Source organism: Rhinoraja longicauda, chromosome 4 (genome assembly GCF_053455715.1).
Source record: "Rhinoraja longicauda isolate Sanriku21f chromosome 4, sRhiLon1.1, whole genome shotgun sequence".
NCBI lineage: Eukaryota > Metazoa > Chordata > Chondrichthyes > Rajiformes > Arhynchobatidae > Rhinoraja > Rhinoraja longicauda.
The window spans coordinates 950,888-977,108 of NC_135956.1; the positions used below are offsets into that span (position 1 = coordinate 950,888).

The window sequence follows — 26,221 nt, forward strand, 5'->3', positions numbered from 1 at the left end:
TCCATGTCTCCTGAGATGCTGTATTACCCTCTGAGTTACTCCAGCACTCTGTGTTCTTTGAAATGTTTACATTGTGTTCAGTCTTTGGACTTACCCTTTGAGCCAACTGGACCAATTTTACCTCTTTGTCCAATTTCTCCTTTCTGACCAGGCTCACCAATCAATCCTGAATAAAATGAAAAGTTCACATTAGATGATTAACCTGGTATTTTCTAACATTGCTGTGATTTAAAAAAATGCAGGTTACCTAGGAAAACTGCTTCCTGCAAAACACTGCTTTCATCATGTGTCATTGAATTGAAATTATTTATTCATGGGCAGCACAGTGGCTCAGTAGCGTTACCTCCTAACAGCGCTTGCAGCGCCAGAGATTCGGGTTCCATCCCGACTACGGGTGCTGTCTGTACAGACTTTGTACGTTCTCCCCGTGACCACGAGGGTTTTCTCCGAGATCTTGGGTTTCCTCCCAGCTCCAAAGATGAACAGGTTTGTAGGTTAATTGTCTTGGTATATGTGTAAATTGTCCCTAGTATGTGTAGGATAGTGTTAGTGTGCGGGGACTGCTGGTCGGTGCGGACTCGGTGGGCCGAAGGGCCTGTTTCTGCAATGTATCTCTAAGCTAAGCTAAACTAAACTAAACATGTTTTTATTTAATTGTACTGGCATCAATTGCCAAGAAATTACTAAAGTCTACTGTTAAAAAAGAGTGTTTAAAGATTTGATAGAATGAGTCATGGATGATGAAGCTGAAGGAATATTTTTAGTAAATTAATTGACATGGACAATAACAGATGTTATTGATGTGGTTCTCAATCCCACTTGATAACATCCTGTTAAGGCATTAATTGTTAAAGTTATGACATGATCAAAGAGAAGGTATTGGCTGTACACCAGGAGTGGGTACAGGGGGCAGGTACTCAGATTGGCTGGAGGCCATGCAAAACTCTTTTGGAAGTGCACGGCTATTCACCATATTGACAACACTTAAGTGGTGTTTAACAAACCATTTATCAAACATACCAATGGCACAACCGAAGACGGTAGGTAATGTAAACAGTGTAGTTAGAAGCAAAAAAAAAATTCTTCAAACAGATTAAACAACGGTGTGGAAAATGAGTTTCAGTGGAGGAAAGTATGACATCATCTACTTAGGACCAAAAGAAATATAACAGAGTGGATAAAACCTTTGTACACCATGATTAAGATGACAACGTGGTCAAAATTACGTGCTTTTAAACGATCGTATTTCAGAAATATTTGGTCTAAAATCAAAATTCTGAGAAGGTTACAAAACTGAATTTTAATAAAAGATCAAGTGCCAGTGGGAAACCATACGATAAACCTACTTGGACACCAGTGAGTTTAGTATTCATGGACTAAGCTCAAGCTCGCACTGTTAAGATATTTGGAAATATCAAAAGATCTGTTTAACTATCGCAGCAAGTAAGACTATGAATAAGAATAAAAGAAATAGCAATCGGAGTTAGTCGTTTGGTGCATTATAGCTGATGTTCTGTCTCAACTCCATTTTTCTGCCATTATTCCAAATTCCACATGATTACCTGCTATGATTCTTCATATATCCAGAAATTTATTGATATTCATTGCAAATCAATGACTCAGCTTCCAGATACTCTGGGTTTGAGAATTCCAATGATTCACCGCACACTGAGTGAAGACATTTCTACCTTTATTCCGAGACTGTGACCCTTGGCGTTAGACTCTCTTCCAGGGGAATCATCCACCCCTCAGTCATCCGATAGAAACTTGGGCCGCACGCTGACGCAGCGGTAGACTTGCTGCCTTACAGCGCCAGAGACCCGAGTTCGATCCTGACTACGGGTGCAGTCTGTACGGAGTTTGTACGTTCTCACCGTGACCGCGTGGGTTTTTCCAGGTGCTCCGGTTTCCTCCCAAATTCCAAAGACGTACAAGATTGTAGGTTAATTGGCTTTGGTAAGAATTGTAAATTGGCCCCAGTGTTAATGTGTGGGGATCATTGGTAGACAGGGACCCAATGGGCTGAAGGGCCTAATTCCGCGGTATATCTCTAAACTAAACTTGGTATGTTTCAATGAGGTCATCTCCTGTTCTTCCAGTAGAGGCCTAGTGTATTCATATCTTTCATTCATTTGTTCTATATCTCTCTATATTACCATCTATATCTCTCATTTCTCTTTCCCCTGTTTCTCAGTCTGAAGAAGGGTCTCAACCCGAATCGTCACCTATTCCTTTTCTCCAGAGATGCTGTCTTCCCCGCTGAGTTACTCCAGCTTTTTGTGTCCATCTTCCGTCTAAACCAGCATCTGCAGTTTGGAGTCATAGAGTCATAGAGTGATACAGCATGGAAATTTGCCCTTCGGCCCAACTTGCCCACACCGACCAACATGTCCCAGCTACACAGGTCCCACCTGCCTGCGTTTGGTCCATATCCCTCCAAACCTGTCCTATCCATGTACGTGTCCAACTGTTTCTTAAACGTTGGGATAGTCCCAGCCTCAACTACCTCCTCTGGCAGCTCGTTCCATACACCCACCACCCTTTGTGTGAAAAAGTTACCCCTCAGATTCCTATTAAATCTTTTCCCCTTCACCTTAAACCTATGTCCGCTGGTCTGGGCAAGTTTCTTCCTACACATTACATTAGAGGTGGGTGAGACAAAAGCAGCAGCACAACAATTTAAATAAGTTGTGGCAGATATCGTTTCAAAACGGAGGACAGTCTGGCGAAAGGAGGTCTGGAACTTGAGCACATTCCAGACCTGTGGTGGAACAGACTTTACTCAGTTAATTTGAGCAGGAAATGCAAGATCATAAAATAAGAGATTATTTTTCTTGTTCAGGGACAGAACATGATGACTGGTTTGAAGCAGGAACAGATCCAAGAGCTCAGTGGTGGGGTTGCTGCCTTACATCGCCAGAGTTCTGGGTTCGACCCTGACTACGGGTGCTGTCGGGACAGAGTGTGTCTGTTTTCCTTGCCAATGCGTAGGTTATCTCCAAGTGTTCTGGTTTCCTCCCACATTCCAAAGACGTACAGCTTTGTACGTTAATTGGCCTTTGTAAATTACCACTAGTGTGTAGGATCCTTGAAGTGGGATAACATTGAACTAATGTTTAACGGGTTGTTGGTTGCACAGACTCGGTGGGCTGAAGGGCTTGTTTCCACACTGTATCTATAAATTAAACTAAACTGTCAATCAGCTGTCAAAAATTATGTAGAACCATCTCCTTATATTCATAAAATACCTGGTCAAGGATACATATAATAAATAATCAATTGTTAATACTAGCGATTTATAATAAACTGAGAATAACTAAAAATATATATTAATGGAGTGGAGTTGGTTATTGGAAGTTTTCAGTGTCTATCTCCCCACGTGTATATATTGTTAGATTTCAAGCCCCTTTCTTCTATTATAGGTTTTACTGACAGGTCTATTGCTGGTAAACAAAAAAGACACAAAGTGCTGGAGTTAAAGGCCTGTCCCACAGGCGATTTTTAGGCGACTGCCGGCGACTGTCATAGTCGTAGCAGGTCGCCGAAAAACCGGCGACTGGTTCCCCCCCTACGACAATGTCTGCAAGAAGCTGCAACAACCTACCACCTAGACAACGTCAAGCTACGGCAAGCTACCGATAACCAGCGACCCAATCGTCGCGAGTAGGACGTCCACCTACAACTGCACCTACGTCAACCTATGACCACACAGGCGACAACCTACGGCAACCGAAGTCAAGTCAAGTCAATTTTATTTGTATAGCACATTTAAAAACAACCCACGTTGACCAAAGTGCTGTACATCTGATTAGGTACTAAGGAAAAAAATGAAACATACAGTAGCACACAAACAGTTCACAGCGCCTCCTCAATGAGCCTCAGACGCTAGGGAGTAGAAATAGGTTTTGAGCCTGGACTTAAAGGAGTCGATGGAGGGGGCAGTTCTGATGGGGAGAGGGATGCTGTTCCACAGTCTAGGAGCTGCAACCGCAAAAGCGCGGTCACCCCTGAGCTTAAGCCTAGACCGCGGGATAGTGAGTAGCCCCAAGTCGGCCGACCTGAGGGACCTGGAGTTAGAGAGGTGGGTTAGAAGATTTTTGATGTAGGGGGGGGAATGTCCATTTAGGGCTTTATATGTGAATAAGAGGAGCTTGAAGTTGATTCTGTACCGTACAGGGAGCCAGTGGAGAGAGGCCAGAATCGGGGTGATGTGGTCCCTTTTACGGGTACCCGTCAGGAGTCTCGCTGCGGCGTTTTGGACCAGTTGCAGGCGGGACAGGGAAGATTGGCTGATCCCAGTGTATAGGGAGTTGCAGTAGTCTAGGCGGGAGGAAATGAAAGCGTGAATGATTTTTTCTGTGTCGTCGAATTGGAGGAAAGGTTTGATTTTAGCTATGGTTCGAAGTTGGAAGAAGCTGGCTTTTACCACAGCGTTGACTTGCTTATCAAATTTTAATGCAGAGTCAAATATCATGCCGAGGTTTTTGACATGCGGTTTGACTAGGCAGGATAGACTTCCAAGACTGCCTGTTATCGATTTGATGGAGTCGGGGGGGCCGAATAGGATGACCTCAGACTTGCTCTCATTTAATTGGAGGAAGTTCTGTGCCATCCAAAATTTTATGTCCTCAAGGCAGTGTAAGAGGCTGTTTAAATTTGACTGGTTGTTGGGTTTCAGGGGGAGGTAAAGCTGAGTGTCATCGGCATAGCAGTGGAAAGAAATGCCGTGCCTTTGAATGATTTGGCCAAGGGGGAGCATGTATAGAGAGAAGAGAATGGGGCCTAGGATGGAGCCTTGTGGAACTCCGCAGGAGAGGCTAGCTGGAGCAGAGGAATAACTGCCTATGTTGATGGCGAAACTCCTATCTTTGAGGTACGAAGCGAACCAGCTCAGGGCAGTGCCATCAATGCCAACCGCGTACCGGAGACGGTCAATAAGGATGGTGTGGTCCACTGTATCGAACGCTGCGCTGAGGTCGAGAAGGAGCAGGATTGCACAGTCGCCGGTGTCGATGGCGAGAAGCAGGTCGTTGTGTACCTTCAACAAGGCAGACTCTGTGCTGTGGTGGGCTCTGAAACCTGACTGGAAACTTTCCAGGATGGTGTTTTGGTGCAGGTAGGGCACTAATTGGTTTAGTATTGCCTTTTCAAGGACTTTTGACAGGAATGGCAGTTTGGAAATGGGTCTGTAGTTGCTAGGCAAGGTGGGGTCTAGGTTAGGTTTTTTCAGTAGGGGCTGGACCACCGCGTGCTTGAAACTGGTTGGAACAGTGCCAGTGGCCAGAGAACTGTTGATAATAGAGAGGATGCTGGGACCGGCTATTGCAATGACATCCTTCAGAAGGGCAGTGGGGGCAGGATCAAGGCGGCAGGTTGCAGGTTTCATAGCGGAGACAAGCTTTGCAAGGGAGGATAGAGTGACGGGTTGGAAACAGTCCAATTTAGATGAACAGATTAGTGAGACAGCTAGGTCATGGGTGGGAGGGGAAATGTTCATTCTAATGTTCTCAACTTTGTTGGTGAAAAATTTAGCGAATTCTTCGCACTTAGCAGGGGACCCAACTAAGCTGGTACTGGGGGCAGGACATATGACAGAGGTAATTGTTCTCAATAGGACCTTGGAGTTATGAGAGTTTTTGGAAATAAGGTCGGAGAAGTATTGTGCTCTAGCAGACTTTACTGCTTCCTGGTATTTGAGAAGATTGTTTCTCAGAATTTCGAAGGAAATTTGAAGCTTGTCACATTTTACATTTTAAGGGGAGCGATAGAATCCAGGATGGAAGAGCAAGTGATGTTAAATAAAGAGGCGAGATCTTCAGTGCTGAGATGGGGGGGAGAGGCCTCAATAGTGCAGGTGTTGGGGGCAGCTGTGAGAGCCTCGGAAAATTTTCTGGCAGTCAATGAATTTATGTCGCGGGAGTAGCGAACAGGGAGATGAGATTTTGCGGGAGATAAAGGCAGAGATGCGTCAAAAATGATAGCGCTGTGGTCCGATAGACAGGCTTCAGTAGTTTCAATGTTGTTGATTGGGAATCCGGACGATAACACTAGGTCGAGAGTATGGCCTAACTTGTGAGTGGGTCCCGTGGTGTGAAGAGTCAGATTGGAGGACTCAACCAGGTGCATAAATTCACTCACAAGAGGCTTAGTGGGACAGCAAACATGAATATTAAAGTCACCAAGAATCATGATCCGGTCAAATTTGGGCAAAATGCTAGAAATCAGATCAGCAAATTGGGTGATGAAGTCCTTATGCATTTTTGGTGGGCGATACACAAGAACAATTAAGAGGGGATAGGCTAGGCCTACTTTAATTAGTTGCACCTCGAAACTGGAGAAATGATCAGCGTTCAGGAGGCGGCAGTTGAAATGTTTCTTAAACACAGTGGCTAAGCCCCCACCGCGTCCGGAGAGCCTAGGCGAGGTGAAAAAGTGACCGTTATCAGGACAGAGTTCCACGAGTGGAGCAAGCTCACCAGGGTTAAGTCAGGATTCTGTGAGCAGTAAGAAGTCCAATCCACGGGTGGTGAAGAAGTCGTTGAGGATGAAGGTCTTGTTCTGTAGGGATCTTGCGTTGATCAGGGCCACTTTAGCAGGGACAGCAGGGACAACAGGTGAGCTTCGGTCCGGTAGCGGCTCCCACGCCAGCGGGCGGAGGTTCAGGGAGACCACGCCGCTGCGCTTCACAGATGGCCTTGCTGGGAGCCCACGGGCCGGCAGTCCAGGGACCGGGATGATCGGTCGAAGAGCGGCATACCTGAGCTCGAGGGAGCGCCGGTGGATGGAGCTGTAAGGTCGACCAGGTCTGACTTCGCAGCGCTGGGCGAGGTAGGCCGCTGTTGGATGAGTGCGGGCGAGGTTTTTAAAATTTTCAAATGTTCCCGCGCGTTTACCCCGCCTCCTAGCGCGGTGCGTGCAGCGGTGGATGTAAGGCTGGGCCCGCACATCTACCGGGAGTTGATCGAGGAGCAATCGTTGGAAGAAACTTTGTCCGGGACCTGGACTGAAGAAGTCGACGACGGAGGGTCGGATCAACAGGAGGGTTCGGCGGTCGTAGACCAAAGTGGCTCGAAGAACACTACGATCTCTAGGTGAGCGACGACAGGCAGCCAAACACAACGGCGCGGCCATACGTCAACCTATGACCACACAGGCGACAACCTACGGCAACCGAAGTCAACCTACGTCCACCCGCGACGAGCTACGACAAGCTACGACTCTGTCGGCGACAACTGAAGACAATTCACGTCATTTTGGCCTCCAAAAAATGGAATCACCCAGTTTCCCTATAAAAGGGGATGTAGGGTGGGGTTTCTGATCACTCTGCATCATGACTCAATGGGTCAGCAGCATCTCAGGAGAACATGGATAGGTGACGATTTAGGTCGGGACCCTTCTTCAGACTGATTGTGGTTGAGAGGGGAGGAAGAAAGCTGGAAGAGAGAAGGGGCAGGTAAGAAATAGGTGGATACAGGTGAGGGGATGTCTGATAGGCATCTGGGAAAAGGCCAGAGATAAAAAAGAAAGAAGGTGTGAGACAAAAGGATTGAAGAGTTGCAAATTGTGAAGCTAGAGGAAGGAATGGTGGTGGAAGGGAAGGCTAGGGAGAAATAGATGTGAGTCCAGGTGGGGCAACAGGCAGGTGGGGGGGGGGGGGTGGGGGTGGAGAGGGGGATGAAAGAATGGAGGGGGAATGGTTGGTTGGCTGCCTATAATTCAATGTTTATACAGTGGGTTGTATGCTACCCAAGCAGAATATGAGGTGCTGTTCTTCCAGTTTGTTTGTGGCATCAGGCTAGCAATGGAGGAGGCCCAGGACAGAAAGGTCAGTGTGGGAATGGGAAGAGGAGTTGGATGGCTCACAAGTGGGAAAGATCACGTTGATCTTGGCAGACCAAACGCAAGTCTATGCTCCGTCTCACCGATGTAGAGTCCACATTGGAACAGTAGATTCAGTAGGCAAGGTTAGAGGAAGTGCACATTACCTCTGTCTCACCTGGAAGGACTGCTGGGGTCCTCAGACGGAGGTGAGGGAGGAGAAACAAGGAATTACATCTGCTGCATTTGCATGGGAAAATACCTGGGGACGGGGTGACAATAGACCATAGACAATAGGTGCAGGAGGAGGCCATTCGGCCCTTCGAGCCAGCACCCCCATTCAATGTGATCATGGCTGATCATTGTCAATCAGTACCCCGTTCCTGCCTTCTCCCCATACCCCCTGACTCCGCTATCCTTAAGAGCTCTATCTAGCTCTCTCTTGAATGCATTCAAAGAATTGGCCTCCACTGCCTTCTGAGGCAGAGAATTCCTCAGATTCACAACTCTCTGACTGAAAAGGTTTTTCTTCATCTCCGTTCTAAATGGCCTACCACTTATTCTTAAACTGTGGCCCCTGTGGTTTGAGTTGGATGGGATGAGTGAATGGGATCTGTGGAAGGTGGAAATAGGTAGGGATATGAAGCTGCGACTGGTGGTAGGATCACCTTGGAGGGGACACCTGGGAGAATGTGTTGAACTCTATCCTTGTTCCGTCAGAGTGGGGGAGGGGAGCGAGATCAGAAGCACGCGACATGTTATTCAATCCCTTGCGAGGGGTGACATAGGGACAGACGAGATAGAGTCGCTGTGGATAGAGTTGAGGAATGGTAAAGGTAAGAAGACACTAATTGGTGTTATCTACAGACCCCCAAACAAGAGCCTGGATTTAGGGTATAAGTTGCAGCAGGAGTTAAAGCAGGCATGTAACAAAGGTAATGCCACTGTGGTGATGGGGATTTCAATATGCAGGTAGATTGGGAAAATCATGTTGGTTCTGGACCCCAAGAAAGACTTTGTAGAGTGCCTCCGAGATGGATTCTTAGAGCAGCTTGTAATGGAGCCTACCAGAGAAAAGACAATTCTGGATTTAGTGTTGTCCAATGAACCAGATTTAAGAAGAGAACTCGAGGTAAAGGAACCGCTTGGAGGTAGCGATCATTATATGATTAGTTTTAATCTGCAATTTGAGAGGGAGAAGGTTAAACTAGGAATGTCAGTGTTGCAGTTGAACAAAGGAGACTATGAAAGCATGAGAGAGGAGCTGGCCAAGGTCGAATGGAAAGGGATCCTAGCAGGAATGACAGTGGAACAGCAATGGCAGGAATTTCTGGGCATAATCCGGAAGATGCAGGATCATTTCAGTCCAAAGAGGAAGAAAGATTCTAAGGAGAGTAAGAGGCAACCGTGGCTGACAAGGGAAGTTAGGGATGGAATAAAACTAAACGGTGGAAGTGGTGGAGGCTGGCTCGATTTTATTATTTAAGAGTAAATTGGATAGGTATATGGATAGGAGGGGATTGGAGGGTTATGGTCTGAGTGCAGGTAGATGAGACTAGGTCAGGGAGAATGGTCGGCGTGGACTGGTAGGGCCGGACAGGCCTGTTTCCATGCTGTAGTTGTTATATGTTGTTATATGTTAAAAGAAAAGATGTATAACACAGCAAAGAGTAGCGGGAAGGCAGAGGAGTGGGCAACCTTCAAAGAACAACAGAAGGTAACAGAAGGTGATAAGTAAAATGGGTGAAGGGGAGCCAGTGGATGTAGTGTATCTAGACTTTCAGAAAGCCTTTGATAAGGTCCCACATGGGAGATTGGTGACTGGGCTTGTATTCACTGGAGTTTAGAAGGATGATAGGGGATCTTATAGAAACGTATAAAATGATAAAAGGACTGGACAAGCTAGATACAGGAAAAATGGTCCCAATGTTGGGGGAGTCCAGAACCAGGGGCCACAGTCTTACAATAAATGGGAGGCCATTTAAAATTGAGATGAGAAGAGACTTTTTCACCCAGAGAGTTGTGAATTGGTGGAATTCTCTGCCACAAAAGGCAGTGGAAGCCAATTCACTGGATGAATTTAAAAGAGAGTTAGATAGAGCACTGGGGGCTAGTGGAATCAAGGGATATGGGAGGAAGTTGGGCATGGGTTACTGATTGTGGATGACCAGCCATGATCACAATGAATGGAGGTACTGGCTCGCAGGGCCGAATGGCCTCCTCCTGCACCTATTTTCTATTTTTCTATTTTATTGTGGTGGCTCAGTCGCTCACAAAAGGCCACAACAACGTGCCAAAGAAAGTATTCTCTCAGTACTTCTCATCATGTCAGGGAGTTTAAAAGTGCGTTCCAGCCAATGCAGAACTTGTTGAACTGTACTTTGTCATGTAATGTGTAAATACATTATTGCCAACTAGTGCACATTAATGTCCACAAACAGCAATCAGGTCAAAGCAGCACCCGCTCTCATTGCTAGCCCTCTGTGATTCCCCCCTGCTCTCCACCTCCATGCACCCGCTCTCATTCTCATTGCTAGTCCTCTGTCATTCGCCCGGCTCTCCAGCTCTACGCTTTGATCTGCCATTTTCACACCTTATCCTTCCATATCTCTCCTCCCTACCTCCCTCTCCCCTGACTCTCAGTCTGAAGAAGGGTCTCGACTCAAAACGTCACCCATTCCTTCTCTCCAGAGAAGCTGGAGTGTGGCCCAGCGCAAGTTGGAGGAACAGCACCTCATATTTCACTTGGGCGAAATTGCGGAGCATTTGGATAATAGTAACAGGATTGTTCCGGGTCTGCATGGATTTACGAAGGGGAAATCATGCTTGACTAATCTTCTGGAATTCTTTGAGGATGTAACTAGGAACATTGACAGGGGAGAGCCGGTGGATGTGGAGTACCTCGACTTTCAGAAAGCCTTTGACAAGGTTCCACATAGGAGATTAGTGGGCAAAATTAGAGCACATGGTATTGGAGGTGGGGTACTGACATGGCTAGAAAATTGGTTGACAGACAGAAAGCAAAGAGTGGGGATAAATGGGTTCCTTTCAGAATGGCAGGCAGTAACTAGTGGGGTACCGCAAGGCTCGGTGCTGGGACCGCAGCTATTTACAATATACATTAATGACTTGGATGAAGGGATTATAAGTACCATTAGCAAATTTGCAGATGATACAAAGCTGTGTGGTAGTGTGAACTGTGAGGAAGATGCTATGAGGTTGCAGGGTGACTTGGACAGGTTGTGTGAGTGGGCGGATGCAGGGCAGATGCAGTTTAATGTGGATAAGTGTGAGGTTATCCACTTTGGTGGTAAGAATAGGAAGGCAGAGTATTATCTGAATGGTGTCAAGTTAGGAAAAGGGGACGTACAACGAGATCTGGGTGTCCTAGTTCATCAGTCACTGAAAGGAAGCATGCAGGTACAGCAGGCAGTGAAGAAAGCCAATGGAATGTTGGCCTTCATAACAAGAGGAGTTGAGTATAGGAGCAAAGAGGTCCTTCTGCAGTTGTACAGGGCCCTAGTGAGACCACACCTGGAGTACTGTGTGCAGTTTTGGTCTCCAAATTTGAGGAAGGATATTCTTGCTATTGAGGGCGTGCAGCGTAGGTTTATTAGGTTAATTCCCGGAATGGCGGGACTGTCATATGTTGAAAGACTGGAGTGACTAGGCTTGTATACACTGGAATTTAGAAGGATGAGAGGAGATCTTATTGAAATGTATAAGATTATTAAGGGGTTGGACATGTTAGAGGCAGGAAACATGTTCCCAATTTTGGGGGAGTCCAGAACAAGGGGCCACAGTTTAAGAATAAGGGGTAGGCCATTTAGAACTGAGATGAGGAAAAACTTTTTCAGTCAGAGAGTTGTGAATCTGTGGAATTCTCTGCCTCAGAAGGCAGTGGAGGCCAATTCTCTGAATGCATTCAAGAGAGAGCTAGATAGAGCTCTTAAGGATAGCGGAGTCTGGCGGTATGGGGAGAAGGCAGGAACAGGGTACTGATTGAGAATGATCAGTCATGATCACATTGAATGGCAGTGCTGGCTCGAAGGGTCGAATGGCCTCCTCCTGCACCTATTGTCTATTGTCTATTGTCTATTGGGCAGCTTATACCCCAGCAGTTTGAACAGTGGCTTCTCCCACTTCAGGTAGTCCCTGCTTCCCCTCTCATTCCCCTCCCTTCCTAGTTCTCCTACTGCTCTTCCTGTCTCCGATCACATCCTATCTTTGTCCTGCCCCCTCCCTGACATCAGTCGGAAGAAGGGTCTCGATCCGAAACGTCACCCATTCCTTCTCTCCTGAGATGCTGCCTGACTCCTTGAGTTACTCCAGCATTTTGTGTCTACCTTCGATTTACACCAGCATCTGCAGTTTTTTTTCCAACACAAGCTGCCTGTCCCGCTGAGTTACTCCAGCTTTTTGTGTCAATAAAATAAATGTTGTTTTGGATGTTGGGTGCGTGGGGCAGAGTACTTTCACCCTCTGGGAGAGATTGAGTTACTGTTTCATACTGGTGACGGAAAGCCCCATCAGAACTCCAGTGGAATGATCGGCTAATTTATTGTTCCACTGCCTGAAGCAGTCTGCTAGCCATGATTCATATGGTGCTGTTAGCTATTAATTACAGGAAAGAAAGGTCAATTCTCTTGAAGCCTAAGACACTTGTTGCTTGGCTAAACCGACAGTCATGGTAAATTTTTAGCTTCAAAACAAATATCCTTTTACTTTTACATTCAGTGAATTTCTTCCAAATATATAACATATAACATATAACATATAACAACTACAGCATGGAAACAGGCCTGTCCGGCCCTACCAGTCCACGCCGACCATTCTCCCTGACCTAGTCTCATCTACCTGCACTCAGACCATAACCCTCCAATCCCCTCCTATCCATATACCTATCCAATTTACTCTTAAATAATAAAATCGAGCCAGCCTCCACCACTTCCACCGGAAGCCCATTCCATACAGCCACAACCCTCTGAGTAAAGAAGTTCCCCCTCATGTTACCCCTAAACCTTTGTCCCTCAATTCTGAAGCTATGTCCCCTTGTTGGAATCTTCCCCACTCTCAAAGGGAAAAGCCTACCCACGTCAACTCTGTCCGTCCCTCTCAAAATTTTTAAAACCTCTATCAAGTCCCCCCTCAACCTTCTACGCTCCAAAGAATAAAGACCCAACCTGTTCAACCTCTCTCTGTAGCCTAAGTGCTGAAACCCAGGCAACATTCTAGTAAATCTCCTCTGTACCCTCTCCATTTTGTCGACATCCTTCCTATAATTTGGCGACCAGAACTGCACACCATACTCCAGATTTGGCCTCACCAATGCCCTGTACAATTTCAACATTACATCCCAACTTCTATACTCGATGCTCTGATTTATAAAGGCAAGCATACCAAACGCCTTCTTCACCACCCTATCCACATGAGATTCCACCTTCAGGGAACAATGCACAGTTATTCCCAGATCCCTCTGTTCCACTGCATTCCTCAATTCCCTACCATTTACCCTGTACGTCCTATTTTGATTTGTCCTACCAAAATGCAGCACCTCACACTTATCAGCATTAAACTCCATCTGCCATCTTTCAGCCCACCCTTCAAAAAGGCCCAAGTCTCTCTGTAGACTTTGAAAATCTACCTCACTATCAACTACTCCACCTATCTTAGTATCATCTGCATATTTACTAATCCAATTTGCCACACCATCATCCAGATCATTAATGTAAATGACAAACAACAGTGGACCCAACACAGATCCTTGGGGCACTCCACTAGACACTGGCCTCCAACCTGACATACAATTGTCAACCGTTACCCTCTGGTATCTCCCATTCAGCCATTGTTGAATCCATCTTGCAACCTCACTATTAATACCCAACGATTTAACCTTCTTAATCAACCTTCCATGTGGAACCTTGTCAAATGCCTTACTGAAGTCCATATAGACAACATCCACAGCCTTGCCCTTATCAATTTCCCTGGTAACCTCTTCAAAAAATTCAAGAAGATTAGTCAAACATGACCTTCCAAGCACAAATCCATGTTGACTGTTTCTAATCAGGCCTTGATTATCCAAATAATTATATATATTGTCCCTAAGTATCTTTTCCATTAATTTTCCCACCACAGACGTCAAACTAATAGGTCTATAATTGCTAGGTTTACTTTTAGAACCTTTTTTAAACAAAGGCACAACATGCGCAATGCGCCAATCTTCCGGCACCATCCCTGTTTCTAATGACGTTTGAAATATTTCCGTCATAGCCCCTGCTATTTCTGCACTAACTTCCCTCAATGTCCTAGGGAATATCCTATCAGGACCTGGAGACTTATCCACTTTTATATTCTTCAAAAGTGTCCGTACCTCCTCTTCTTTAATCCTCCTAATTTCCATCACTACTCTACTTGTTTCGCTTACCTCACATAATTCAATATCCTTCTCCTCGGTAAATACCGAAGAAAAGAAATTGTTTAATATCTCCCCCATTTCTTCCGGCTCAGCACATAGCTGTCCACTCTGACTCTCTAATGGACCAATTTTATCCCTCACTATCCTTTTGCTATTGACATATCTGTAGAACCCCTTGGGGTTTACTTTTACATTACTTGCCAAAGCAGCCTCATATCTTTTTTTCGCTTTTCTAATTTCCTTTTTAAGATTCCTTTTACATTCTTTATATTCCTCAAGAACCTCATTTACTCCCTGCCGCTTATATTTATTGTATATCTCCCTCTTTTTCCGAACCAAGTGTCCAATTTCCCTGGAAAACCATGGCTCTTTCAAATTATTATTCTTTCCTTTCCACCGAACAGGGACATAAAGACTCTGTACTCTCAAAATTTCACCTTTAAATATCCTCCATTTCTCTATTATATCCTTTTCATAAAACAACAATTTCCATTTCACTCCTTTTAAATCCTTTCTCATCTCCTCAAAATTAGCCTTTCTCCAATCCAAAATCTCAACCCTTGGTCCAGATTTGACCTTCTCCATAATGATATTGAAACTAATGGCATTATGATCACTAGACCCAAAGTGCTCCTCAACACATACCTCCGTCACCTGACCCATACCTCCGTCACCTGACCCATACCTCCGTCACCTGACCCATCTCATTTCCTAACAGGAGGTCCAACACTGCCCCTTCTCTGGTAGGCACCTCTACGTATTGCTGCAAAAAACTATCCTGCACACATTTTACAAACTCCAAATAACACTGGAAAGTACGCACTTTGTGTGTTTACGGCAGCAGAGTTTGGAAATCAGTCCGGTTTAAAAGGAATTAGAAACAACAGAATGAATAAAACATTGGGGGATTCACTGAGGTTTGCAATAGAAGGTATTTATTCAGTTTGATGTTTTTGCCAGTACTGTACTGGGAAACATCAGATCATTGTACTTAATCAGCAGAAGTAAGTAGCAAGGTCTTGGCAAGGCGAAATTCATGGAAACCTATCCCCCACCACCTCATATCCTTAACGTAGTACTCAAGAGGGAAGTCAGTGTGAGCTTAATCTGACAGTAAATAATAAAAAGAATAAATTAGTTCCTCAAGAGTCCAATTGTTTTTGTGTATCACGACAGTAAAATTTGTATAATTTAGTCTAGAGATACAGCGCGGAAACAGGCCCTTTCGGCTCATCGGGTCCGCGCCGACCAGCGATCCCCGCATATTAGCACTATCCTATACCCAATAGGGACAATTTTTACATTTACCAAGCCAATTAACCTGCAAACCTGTACGTCTTTGGAGTGTGGGAGGAAACCGAAGATCTCGGAGAAAATCCATGCAGGTCACGGGGAGAACGTACAAACTCCATACAGACGGCGCCCGTAGTCGGGATCAAACCCGGGTCTCCGGCGCTGCATTCGCTGTAAGGCAGCAACTCTACCACTGCGCTACCGTGCCGCCCACATTTGTGAACGCAAATCCAACAATGGAACATAGTATTGAGTAAAGTAAGGAGTTCAGGAGAGCTGAGCAAGAAACATACAGAAAATGATTCGGGGAAATAATAACCAGAAAGGAATTGGAGTTTCATAGTTATTCGGGGGTAGAAATTCTATTGGCTAAAATTCATGCTACCCCTTACCCATGACTCTAATCCATCCCAGATACATCAGAGGCACTCATCTTAAACAGTAAGATAAAACAAGAGGGGCAGCATTGTGGAGAGGTTTAGTTAGTTTAGTTCATGGATATGGCATGGAAACAGGCTCTTCATTCCACTGAGTACATACCAACCATCGACCACCCATTTACACGAGTTCATTGCCACAGAAGGCTGGGGAGGGCAAGCCAATGGATATGTTCAAGGCAGAGATAGATAGATTCTTGATTAGTACGGGTGTCAGGGGTTATGGGGAATGGGGTTAGGAGGGAAGATAGATCAGCCACAATTGAATGGCGTAGAATTGATGGGCCGAATGGCCTAATTCAGCTCCTATCACTTATGAACATGAACTTATCTCACTTTCACATCCACTCCCTACACACCAGGGGCAATTTACAGAGTCCAATTAACCTACGAATACGCACTTCTTTGGGATGTGGGAGGAAACCGGAACACGCAGAGAAAACCTACATAGTTACAGGGAGAACATGCAAACTCCACACAGACAGCACTAGGACCTCTGGTACTGTGAGGCAGCAGCACTACCCTGTGATGTCACTGCGTTAATCTGCAGGTGACAGGCATTTAAAATGTAGCTCCCCCAACTTATCCCTCTCTTTCCCCTCCCCCTTCCCAATTCTCCCAATAGTCTTCCTGTCTCCAACTACATCCGATCTTTGTCCCGCCCCCTCCCCTGACATTAGTTTGAAGAAGGGTCTCGACCCGAAACGTCACCCATTCCTTCCCTCCAGAGATGCTGCCTGACCCGCTGAGTTACTCCAGCATTTTGTGTCCCCCATCTACAGGTAAATTGTTATCAATTTGCCACATTTATGAAAAGTAAAATACAAGCAACGTTGCTGCCAGTAGTGGAGTGAGATGACCCTGCAAATGTTATAATATCATGGCTGCATTGTGCATCCTACCTTTTGATCCAGGAGGTCCCAGTTTTCCTGTTTTTCCAGGTTCTCCGAGATCGCCCTTTTCACCGTGCTCACCTGAGAAAACAGGAAACAATCATCAAAGGTTATTTTTGATACTGTTGATAGCTTCAAATTTTCCTTACCTTTCCTCTCCAGGTTTCTACTGTTCAAACAGTGCATGCATTGTCAAAAGCTAAAACTGCTTGAAATCTGCAATTTAAAAAAAGTGCTGAAAACACTCGGCATTTCAAGCAGCATCTGAAGAAGAATAAACAGAAGTAGCATTTCAGGTCCCAGACCCCTCACCAGACCTGCAAAAATGTAGATGTATTTATTTAGTTTATTTAGTTGAGAGACACAATGTGGAAACAGGCCCTTCGGCCCACCGAGTCCGCGCCACCCAGCGATCCCCATTATACAATCATCAACATCGGCGGTCACTCGAAGTGAGTATGACTGTCCTCTCCATAGGGTCGGATGCCTGTGTGTGTCTTTGTTTAACGTGGAGAGACTGGTGCACAGACAGCCACCACACGGTCCTTGACAGATCTGGGTCAGGATCCAGTGGCATGGAGTCTAAGACGACCGGGGACCCTTTTCTGCTGCAGCCTTCATCCGCCTTCCCAGCCGTTGTGACGCTCCACTAAAGTCAGCCATCATCCTCCCTCTGCCTGTTCCACTGTTGAGGTCTTGGTTGGATTGCCGGGTGTCCGGGCCTACAGTGCCTACAGTGTCCGGGCCTACAGCGTCCGGGCCTACAGTGTCCGGGCCTACAGTGTCCGAGCCTACAGTGTCCGGGCCTACAGTGTCCGGGCCTACAGTGTCCGAGCCTACAGTGTCCGGGCCTACAGTGTCCGGGCCTACAGTGTCCGGCCTACAGTGTCCGGGCCTACAGTGTCAGGGCCTACAGTGTCTGGGCCTACAGTGTCCGGGCCTACAGTGTCCGGGCCTACAGTGTCCGGGCCTACAGTGTCCGGGCCTACAGTGTCCGGGCCTACAATGTCTGGGCCTACAGTGTCCGGGCCTACAATGTCTGGGCCTACAGTGCCGTCTGGGCCTACAGTGCCGTCTGGGCCTACAGTGCCGTCTGGGCCTACAGTGTCTGAGCTTATAGTGCCGACTGGGCCTACAGTGTCCGAGCCTACAGTGCCGTCTGGGCCTACAGTGCCGTCCGGGCCTACAGCGTCATCATCCTACATCATCCTCTTTATCTTTGTATAAGGAAGTGGTGCGCTATAATATGCTCCAACACCAAGAACTGTGCTCTCCATTTAGTATCTTTCCCTTTTCTCTATCCATTGTGCTTGAGTTTGAACTGATGTTATCTATGTATGGCGTTTCAGAACTGTTTGGATACACAAAACAAAGCTTTTCACTGTACCTTGGTACATGTGAGAATAATAAAACAAAAACTAAACCTTTGTCCCTTTCCTTGCCCCAATTTAAAAATCTTACGAAATTTTGATCAAACCAATATACAATCTTTACCTGACACACCTGCATGATTTGCTGAACTTAATTTTGGATGAAGCATAATTTCACCATGGGAAGTACTGCATATTAGAGGGGCAGTTATTGCTCATCTCAGTAGTGAAGAATGTATAGGAAAATAACTGCAGATGTTGCTTCAAATCAAAGGTAGACATAAAATGTTGGAGTAACTCAGTGGGTCAGGCAGCATCTCAGGAGAGAAGGAATGGGTGACATTTCGGGTCGAGGCCCTTCTTCAGACTGATGGACCCTTCATCAGACTGAAGAAGGGTCTCGACCCGAAACGTCACCCATTCCTTCTCTCCAGAGATGTTGCCTGACCCACTGAGTTACTCCAGCTTTTTGTATCTACCTTCAGTAGTGAAGAATGATGCATTGCTTCATCAGTACATTACTGTTAACATTTCAAGTAAGTCAACCCTGGATAAAGAACTTCGTCTAAAATTTGTTTCAGAGTAATAATTGTGTTCTAAAAATTTTTTGGAAGGTGATTGCAGTATTGTGAATGAAATTGTGTACATTAAAATTAAATTATGCTGCAATAAAGTACAGAAAAGCAGCCTACACTCACACTGATCGAAGTTACTGTTTAAAACGAGTCACTGTATTGATATAACCGGAACATTTCCTTGTTCAACAGGAAATAATTCCAAAAAAGTTATTTGTGTAAGTATTCCCAGCTTTGACATCCTCGGTGCCAGTAAGGATGTACAGTGTGAGAATATGAAGTGTTGATACCTCTGCAGCCCATGTTGATCTTGAATATATCCTCTTGTCATTGGTGCCTGCCCAGAGGCCAACTACTTAACCCTAGTTTAGTTTAGTTTAGAGATACAGCGCGGAAAGAGGCCTTTTGGCCCACCGTGTCCGCGCCGACCAGCAATCCCCACACATTAACACTATCCTATATACACTAGTACATTTGTACTAGTACAATTGTACATTTATGCCAAGCCAGTTAACCTACAAACCTGTACATCCTTGGAGTGTGGGAGGAAACCGAAGATCTCGGGGAAAACCCACGCAGGTCAAGAGGGGAACGTACAGACTCCATACAGACAGCACCCGTGGTCGGAATCGAACCTGGAGCTCCGGCGCTGCAAAGCGCTGTAAGGCAGCAAATCTACTGCTGCGCCACCGTGCCGCACAAAGTCTCTCAACACCTGGTGGTATTGGGTTTACTGTACGTTGTGATGAGATTATTGATTTCAGCATGGCTTGGGCTGTGCTGGGCTTTAGCTAGGACAGGAGGATTTTGCTCAATATTGGAAGTTTGTGAAGAGCATATTTAAAGTTATACTTATGGCAATGGGTGCAATGGGTCAGCTTGAGTGTATCTCTAAACAATTGTAAATCCCCATAGGTTAATTGGTTTTTGGACATGGTGTGGGTAGACTGGGCTTTTTTTTAATGTTCAAGCAGACCATCATTACACAGGTCACAAGCAGATCCAACTTGCTGATTTTGCTTCGCACCGGAGATTTTGTTTAGTGGTAAATATTGTTCCAAGTCACAAGACAGCTTTTGAAGCAAAAGAGATGGCAGATGCTGGAATCTGGATCAAAAAGAACAGAGCACTGGAAGAAGTGAATGGGCTGAGCAACACCTGTGGAGGGTGAAGACTGCATCAGGATTGAGAGGGAAGAGGAAATATTGCCAGTGTCCAACAGCAGAGGTGGATTCAGATGATGAGGGGACGATGGGCAGATAAACCAGGTAGGGAGGAGGAGAGATGAATCAAAGCACAGGAACATTTTGGGTTCCATCTGCCCTCAGCCTCCTGCATCACAATGGACAGGCAGACAGCAAGTTGGAAGAAAAACACTTCGTATTCCACTTGGGCAGCTGTGGGTAAACTTTGGGTAACTTACAACCAAGCAGTTTACAACTTTGGGCAGCTTACAACCCAGCAGAGTAACTCAGCGGGTCAGGCAGCATCTCTGGAGACAAGGAATGGGTGACGTTTCAGACCGAGACCCTTCTTTAGACACGACCCATCTCGACCTGAAACGTCACCCATTCCTTCTCTCCAGAGATGCTGCCTGTCCTTCTGAGTTACTCCAGCATTTTGTGTCTATCTCCAGTTTAAACCAGCATCTGCAGTTCCTTCCCACACATTTTGTTAAATCTGTGTTGGGAAGTGTTTAAATATTAAATCCTGTGTTCCAGAACAATATAATGCGACTAACCACAAGATTATGCTATTCAATGTGAAATAAATTTGCAGGACTCTTATGATGTAAGACGCTGGGTCTCTTTAAGAATGCGTTAGTCCCACCCATGGAAATTTCTTTTTTGAAATACATGTTGAATTTTTTTCACTATGGAAGTTAACTTTCAGATTTACTTTCAGATTTCAGTCATTTATTATTCTGAAGGTAGAAAAGTTAAAGCATAGATTTTTGTTTAGTCTTACCTGGGCCCATTGCTGTTTGTCATGGAGTCATAGAGTGATACAGTGAGGAAATAGGCCCTTCGGCCCAACTCGCCCACACCAGACAACATGTCCCAGCTACACTAGTCCCACCTGCCTGTGTTTGGTCCATATCCCTCCAAACCTGTCCTATCCTTGTACCTGTCTAACAGTTTCTTAAATGTTGTGATAGTAGTCTCTGCCTTAACTACCTCCTCTGGCAGCTTGTTCCATACACCCACCAGCCTTTATGTGAAAATGTTACCCCTCAGATTCCTATTAAATCTTTTCCCCTTCACCTTAATTCTTAATTGTTAACTGTATGTTTGTGTTGTCATTTGTGAGCGGAGCACCAAGGCACATTCCTTGTATGTGCACATACTTGGCCAATAAACTTATTCATTCATTCATTCATTCATTCATTCATTCATTAAACCTATGTCCTCTGGTCCTCGATTCCCCTACTCTGGGCAAGAGACTTTGTGCATCTACCCGATCTATTCCTCTCATGATTTTGTACACCTCCGCCCCTCATTGTACACCCCTCATCCTCCTGCACTCCATGGAATAGAGTCCCAGCCTACTCAACCTCTCCCTATAGCTCACACTCTCTAGTCTCGGCAACATCCTCGTGAATCTTCTCTGTGCCCTTTCCAGCGACAACATATTTCCTACAACACGGTGCCCAGAACTGAACACAATAATCTAAATGCGGCTTCACCAACGTCTTATACAACTGCAATATGACCTCCCAACTTCTATACTCAATAGTCTGACTGATGAAGGCCAATGTGCCCAAAGCCATTTTGACCACCCTATCTACCTACGACTCGACCCTCAAGGAACAGCACCTCATATTCCGCCTGGGCAGCTTACAACCCAGCAGTTTGAACGATGAATTCTCCAATGTCAGATACCATTACTACCCCCCCACCCACCCACCCACCCCCCCACCTTCCTGATTTCCCTACATCCCCTGCCCTCTCTCTCCCCTCGTTTCCCTGCCCTGGGCCCCACCTGGACTCCCATCTGTTTCCCCCTCCCCAACCCCTCCCCACCCCCCGTTACTTTCCTCACCCTGGTTCCACAATCTCCAACTCTTCAAACATGTCTCACACCTATTGTTCCTTGCTCTGGCCATCTCCAACCATCTCCCTGTCAAAGAATCCTCCTTGCCATCGTTGACCTCCTGCCACACTTTGCCCTGCCTTTCCTCTTTTCCAGCCTTCTTCCACCCCCCCTCCAAAGGGCCTCGACCCGAAATGTCACCTATCCATGTTCTCCAAAGATCCTACATGACCTACTGAGTTACTCCAGCACTTTGTGTCCTTTTGTGCATTATCCAGCATCTGCAATTCTTTATTTCTACTAGAGCATGTAGGAATTGGTAGGTTGGACTATGTGGCTCAGGTGTTGGTGCAGGGGGCAGAGAATCGGATTTTCACACCATTGGGATCTCTTCTGGGGCAGAGGTGACATGTACAAGAGGGACAAGTTGCATCTGAACTGGAGGGGACCAATATCCTTGCAAGGAGTTTCGCTAGTGTAATAGAGTCATAATCATAGAGTGATACAGTGTGGAAATAGGTTCTTCAGCCCAACTTGCCCGCACCGGCCAACATGTCCCAGCTACACTAGTCCCACCTGCCCGCGTTTGGTCCATATCCCTCCAACCCTGTCCTATCCATGTACCTGTCTAACTGTTTCTTAAACGATGGTATCGTCCCAGCCTCAACTACCTCCACTGGCAGCTTGTTCCTTACACCCACCACCCTAGATTCCTATTAAAACTAGTGCTAATTGGAATGGTTTAAACTGGAGAGGAAGGGGAATGGGAACCAGAGTCAGAGTTTGAAAGAGTGATGGGGAGGTTAGAACCAATAAGTCTCAAAGAAAGGAAAGGCAGGTAGAGGTGAAGGAATACTGTGATACTGATGGGTTGGTGTGGTTACTTCAATGCGAGGAGTATTGTGGAGAAAACAGGTGAACTTAGACCCTGTATCAGTACCGGGGACTGTGATTATTATTAGTCAGGGGCTCGGATAGTGGGGCGGTACATGGGGTATTATTGGGTAAGTTTACATCTGACATATGAGAGTTGTTTAAAGATCAGTTGATCATAGTTCTGAACCGGCATGTTCCAGTTTAGAGTTTTAGAGTTTAGAGTTTAGAGATATAGTGCAGAAACAGGCCCTTCAGCCCATCGAGTCCGTGCCGACCAGCGATCCCCGCACATTAACAATATCCTACACACATTAGGGACAATTTATACACACACCAAGCCAATTAACCTACATAACTGTACGTCTTTGGAGTGTGGGAGGAAATCGAAGATCTCGGAGAAAACCCAGGTGGTCACGGGGGGAACGTACAAACCCCGTAGAGGTGGGCTAAAGTGAGCAAAGTAAGGGAATCTTGGATGACCAAAGAGGTTGTAAATTTGGTCAAACAGTAAATGGAAGTGCATGCAAGGTTTAAGAGAATGGAATCAGACAGAGCCTTTGAAGGATATAAAGAAAGGAGGAAAGAACTCAAGCAAGTGATTAGAGGGACCAAAAGAGACCATGAAGAGGCTGAAGAAGGGACTCGACCCAAAACGTCACCCATTCCTTCTCTCCAGAGATGCTGCCTGATCTGCTGGGTTACTCCAGCATTTTGTGATACCATGAAATGGCTTGGTGAGTTGGATTAAAGAAAAGATTTGTAGACCTTTATTAAAAATAAGAGGGTAACTATGAAGAAGGCAGGACCACTCAAGGATGTGTGCTGCGATGGACTAACAAGTGAGGAGGTTACGAAATACCATGAATAATAATGCAGCCATTTCAGGCAGGTATAAACTAGTCCCTGAAATCAATAAGCGGAAGAAACATATTCAGGAAGTCTCCCAGAATGGGATGTGGTCAAACACCTGGAACAACAATGGCTTCCATCAATGCGGGATTTGCATTATTTCCCCACATTGTTGTAGCTAGTTAGCGACAGAGAGTGAAGATGTCGACTCACACAGGGACCAGCTTTTGTATTAGAGATTTGGGGGTTTACTTTAGTTTAGTTTTTAGTTTAGAGATACAGCGTGGAAACAGGCCCTTTCAGCCCACCAGGTCCGCGCCGACCAGCGATCCCCGCACATTAACACCATCCTATACCTACTAGGGACAATTTTTACATTTACCAAGCCAATTAACCTACAAACCTGTACTTCTTTGGAGTGTGGGAGGAAACCAAAGATCTCGGAGAAAACCCACGCAGGTCACGGGGAGAACGTACAAATTCCGTACAGACGGCACCCGTAGTCGGGATGGAACCCGGGTCTCCTGCGTTGCATTGTCTGTAAGGCAGCAACTCTACCACTGCGCCACCGTGCCAGTATCTTTAGCAAAATGCTTTTCCGGCCTTAATAATCAGAAAACCCAGAGGTTGCCCTTCCTGGCAGAGGCTTCTGTCCAGAGGGCCAACAAAAGATAGACACAAAATGCTGGAGTAACTCAGCGGGTCAGGCAGCATCTCAGGCTGGAGGAATGGGTGACGTTTCGGGTTGAGACCCTTCTTCAGACTGGTTATGGTGAAACAGCGGTAGTTAAAGTAAAAATATTAAAATATCGTTGCCATTAAAGCAAATGAGATCCATTCTTCATGAACTATTCCAAAAAACATATAGATAGTGTTGGGAAGAACTGCAGAAGCTGGTTTAAACCAAAGACAGACACAAAAAGCTGGATTAACTCAGCGGGTCAGGCAGCATCTCTGGAGAGAAGGAATGGGTGACGTTTCAGGTCGAGACCCTTCCTCAGACTGAGGGTCAGGGGGAAAGGGGAATGAGAGATATCAACAGAACTTAAGAGAAATGAATGGAAGATATGCACAAAACAAAGATAAGCAAGGAAATGTGACCTTTCATTAGGTCATAATTGATAAGAGCAGAATTAGGCCATTCGGCCCATCAAGTCTGCTCCGCCATTCAATCGTGGCTGATCTATCTCTCCCTCCTAACTCCATTCTCCTGCCTTCTCCCCATAACCCCTGACACCCGGACTAATCAAGAAAACTGTAAAACTGAATGTTTCACACTTTCAAAGCTTTACACTTTCAGTCTGAAGATGGGTCCCGTCCCAAAACGTCACCCATCGTTTTTCTCCAGAGATGCTGCCTAACCCGCTGAGTTACTCCAGCTCTTTGTGTCTATCTTCGAATAAACCAGCATCTCTATTAAATTATGTTTTGTATGAAAGTATGAACAGTATGTTTTCCTCTAAAGCAACCAGTTTATTTTTCTTTGAAATGCAGACATCACTGCAGAATTGCAAAAAAAAAAGGTATCTTTGGAGTTTCCCTCCTAAAATATCTTTTGCAATCCTGCAGTGATGTCTGCGTTTCAAAGAAAAATAAAAGGGTTGTTTTGAGGAAAACACGTCAATTATAGTCTTTGACAGAAGGTTAACTTCTACATCTTGGGTTCCGCAAAGCCATTGAAATTAGGAAGAATGAAAGAAAACCGTTCAGATCCCCTCAGGCAACATGGCTGGCTCTTAAACTCTTTTGAAGTACAATCACAAATAGCAATGTGACAACTATGATGGTCTGCTTTGGTGAAACAAAGAGCTACAGATGCTGGTTGATGCACAAAGGACAGAAAGTAAAGGAGTAGCTTCACGGGTTTGGCAGCATGTCTGAAGACCATGGATAGGAGACATTTAGGGTCGAGATGCTTCTTCCGACTGATTGTAGGGGGGAGGGGGGGGGAAGAAGAAAGCTGGAAAGGGGGAGAGACAGGACAGAGCATGGCAGGTAATAGGTAGACACAATGTGTAGGAAGGAACTGCAGATGCTGCTTTAGTCACCGAAGATAGTCACAAAATGCTGGAGTAACTCAGCACTCAAACGTCACCCATTCCTTCTCTCCAGAGATGCTGCCTGTCCCGCTGAGTTCAGCATTTTGTGCCAATAAATAGGTAGTCACAAGTTAGGGGGGAGGGGAGTTGACAGGTAGGTGGTTGGAACAAAGGCCACAGGAATGTGGAGGGGGGGATGTGGAGAGGGGGGGGAGGGGATGTGGAGACGGGGGGAGGGGGAGGGGAAGTGGAGAGGGGGAGGGGTGGATGTGGAGAGGGAGGGAAGGGGGGAGAGAATTTTGGAGAGGGGGGATGGGGGGAGGGGATGTGGAGAGCAGAAATTGGTCTCTGTCGATGGAGTAACTGTCTCTATACCTCTTCCCTCCCCTCCATCCATGGACCCCAGCAGTCCTTCTAGCTGAGACCTCCTCATGTGCACCTCCACTACCCTCATCGGCATCTGGTGTTCCTGATGTGGCTTCCGGTACATCAGCGAGACCAACATCGCTGAATAATTGCGCTCAGTCCATCGAGGCCTACCGGATGTCCCAGTTGCTAACCATGTTAACTCCTTGTCCCATTCCCACACTGACCTTTCTATTCCAGGCCAGAGTGAGGCCACA

The 26,221-nt window shown here is 45.9% G+C and overlaps 1 protein-coding gene across 2 annotated transcripts in view; it reads right to left on the reverse strand.

The window, feature by feature from the left end:
• Window positions 1-26,221, reverse strand: part of colec10 (collectin sub-family member 10 (C-type lectin)) — an 89,777-nt gene that overhangs the window by 34,775 nt on the left and 28,781 nt on the right. For both annotated transcript variants that reach the window (XM_078398463.1, XM_078398462.1), the window contains 2 exons: window positions 16,866-16,937; window positions 95-166 (listed from right to left, as the gene is read on the reverse strand). In XM_078398463.1, coding sequence (XP_078254589.1) covers window positions 95-166; window positions 16,866-16,937 — 144 coding nt within the window. The remainder of the gene's footprint in view (window positions 1-94; window positions 167-16,865; window positions 16,938-26,221) is intronic.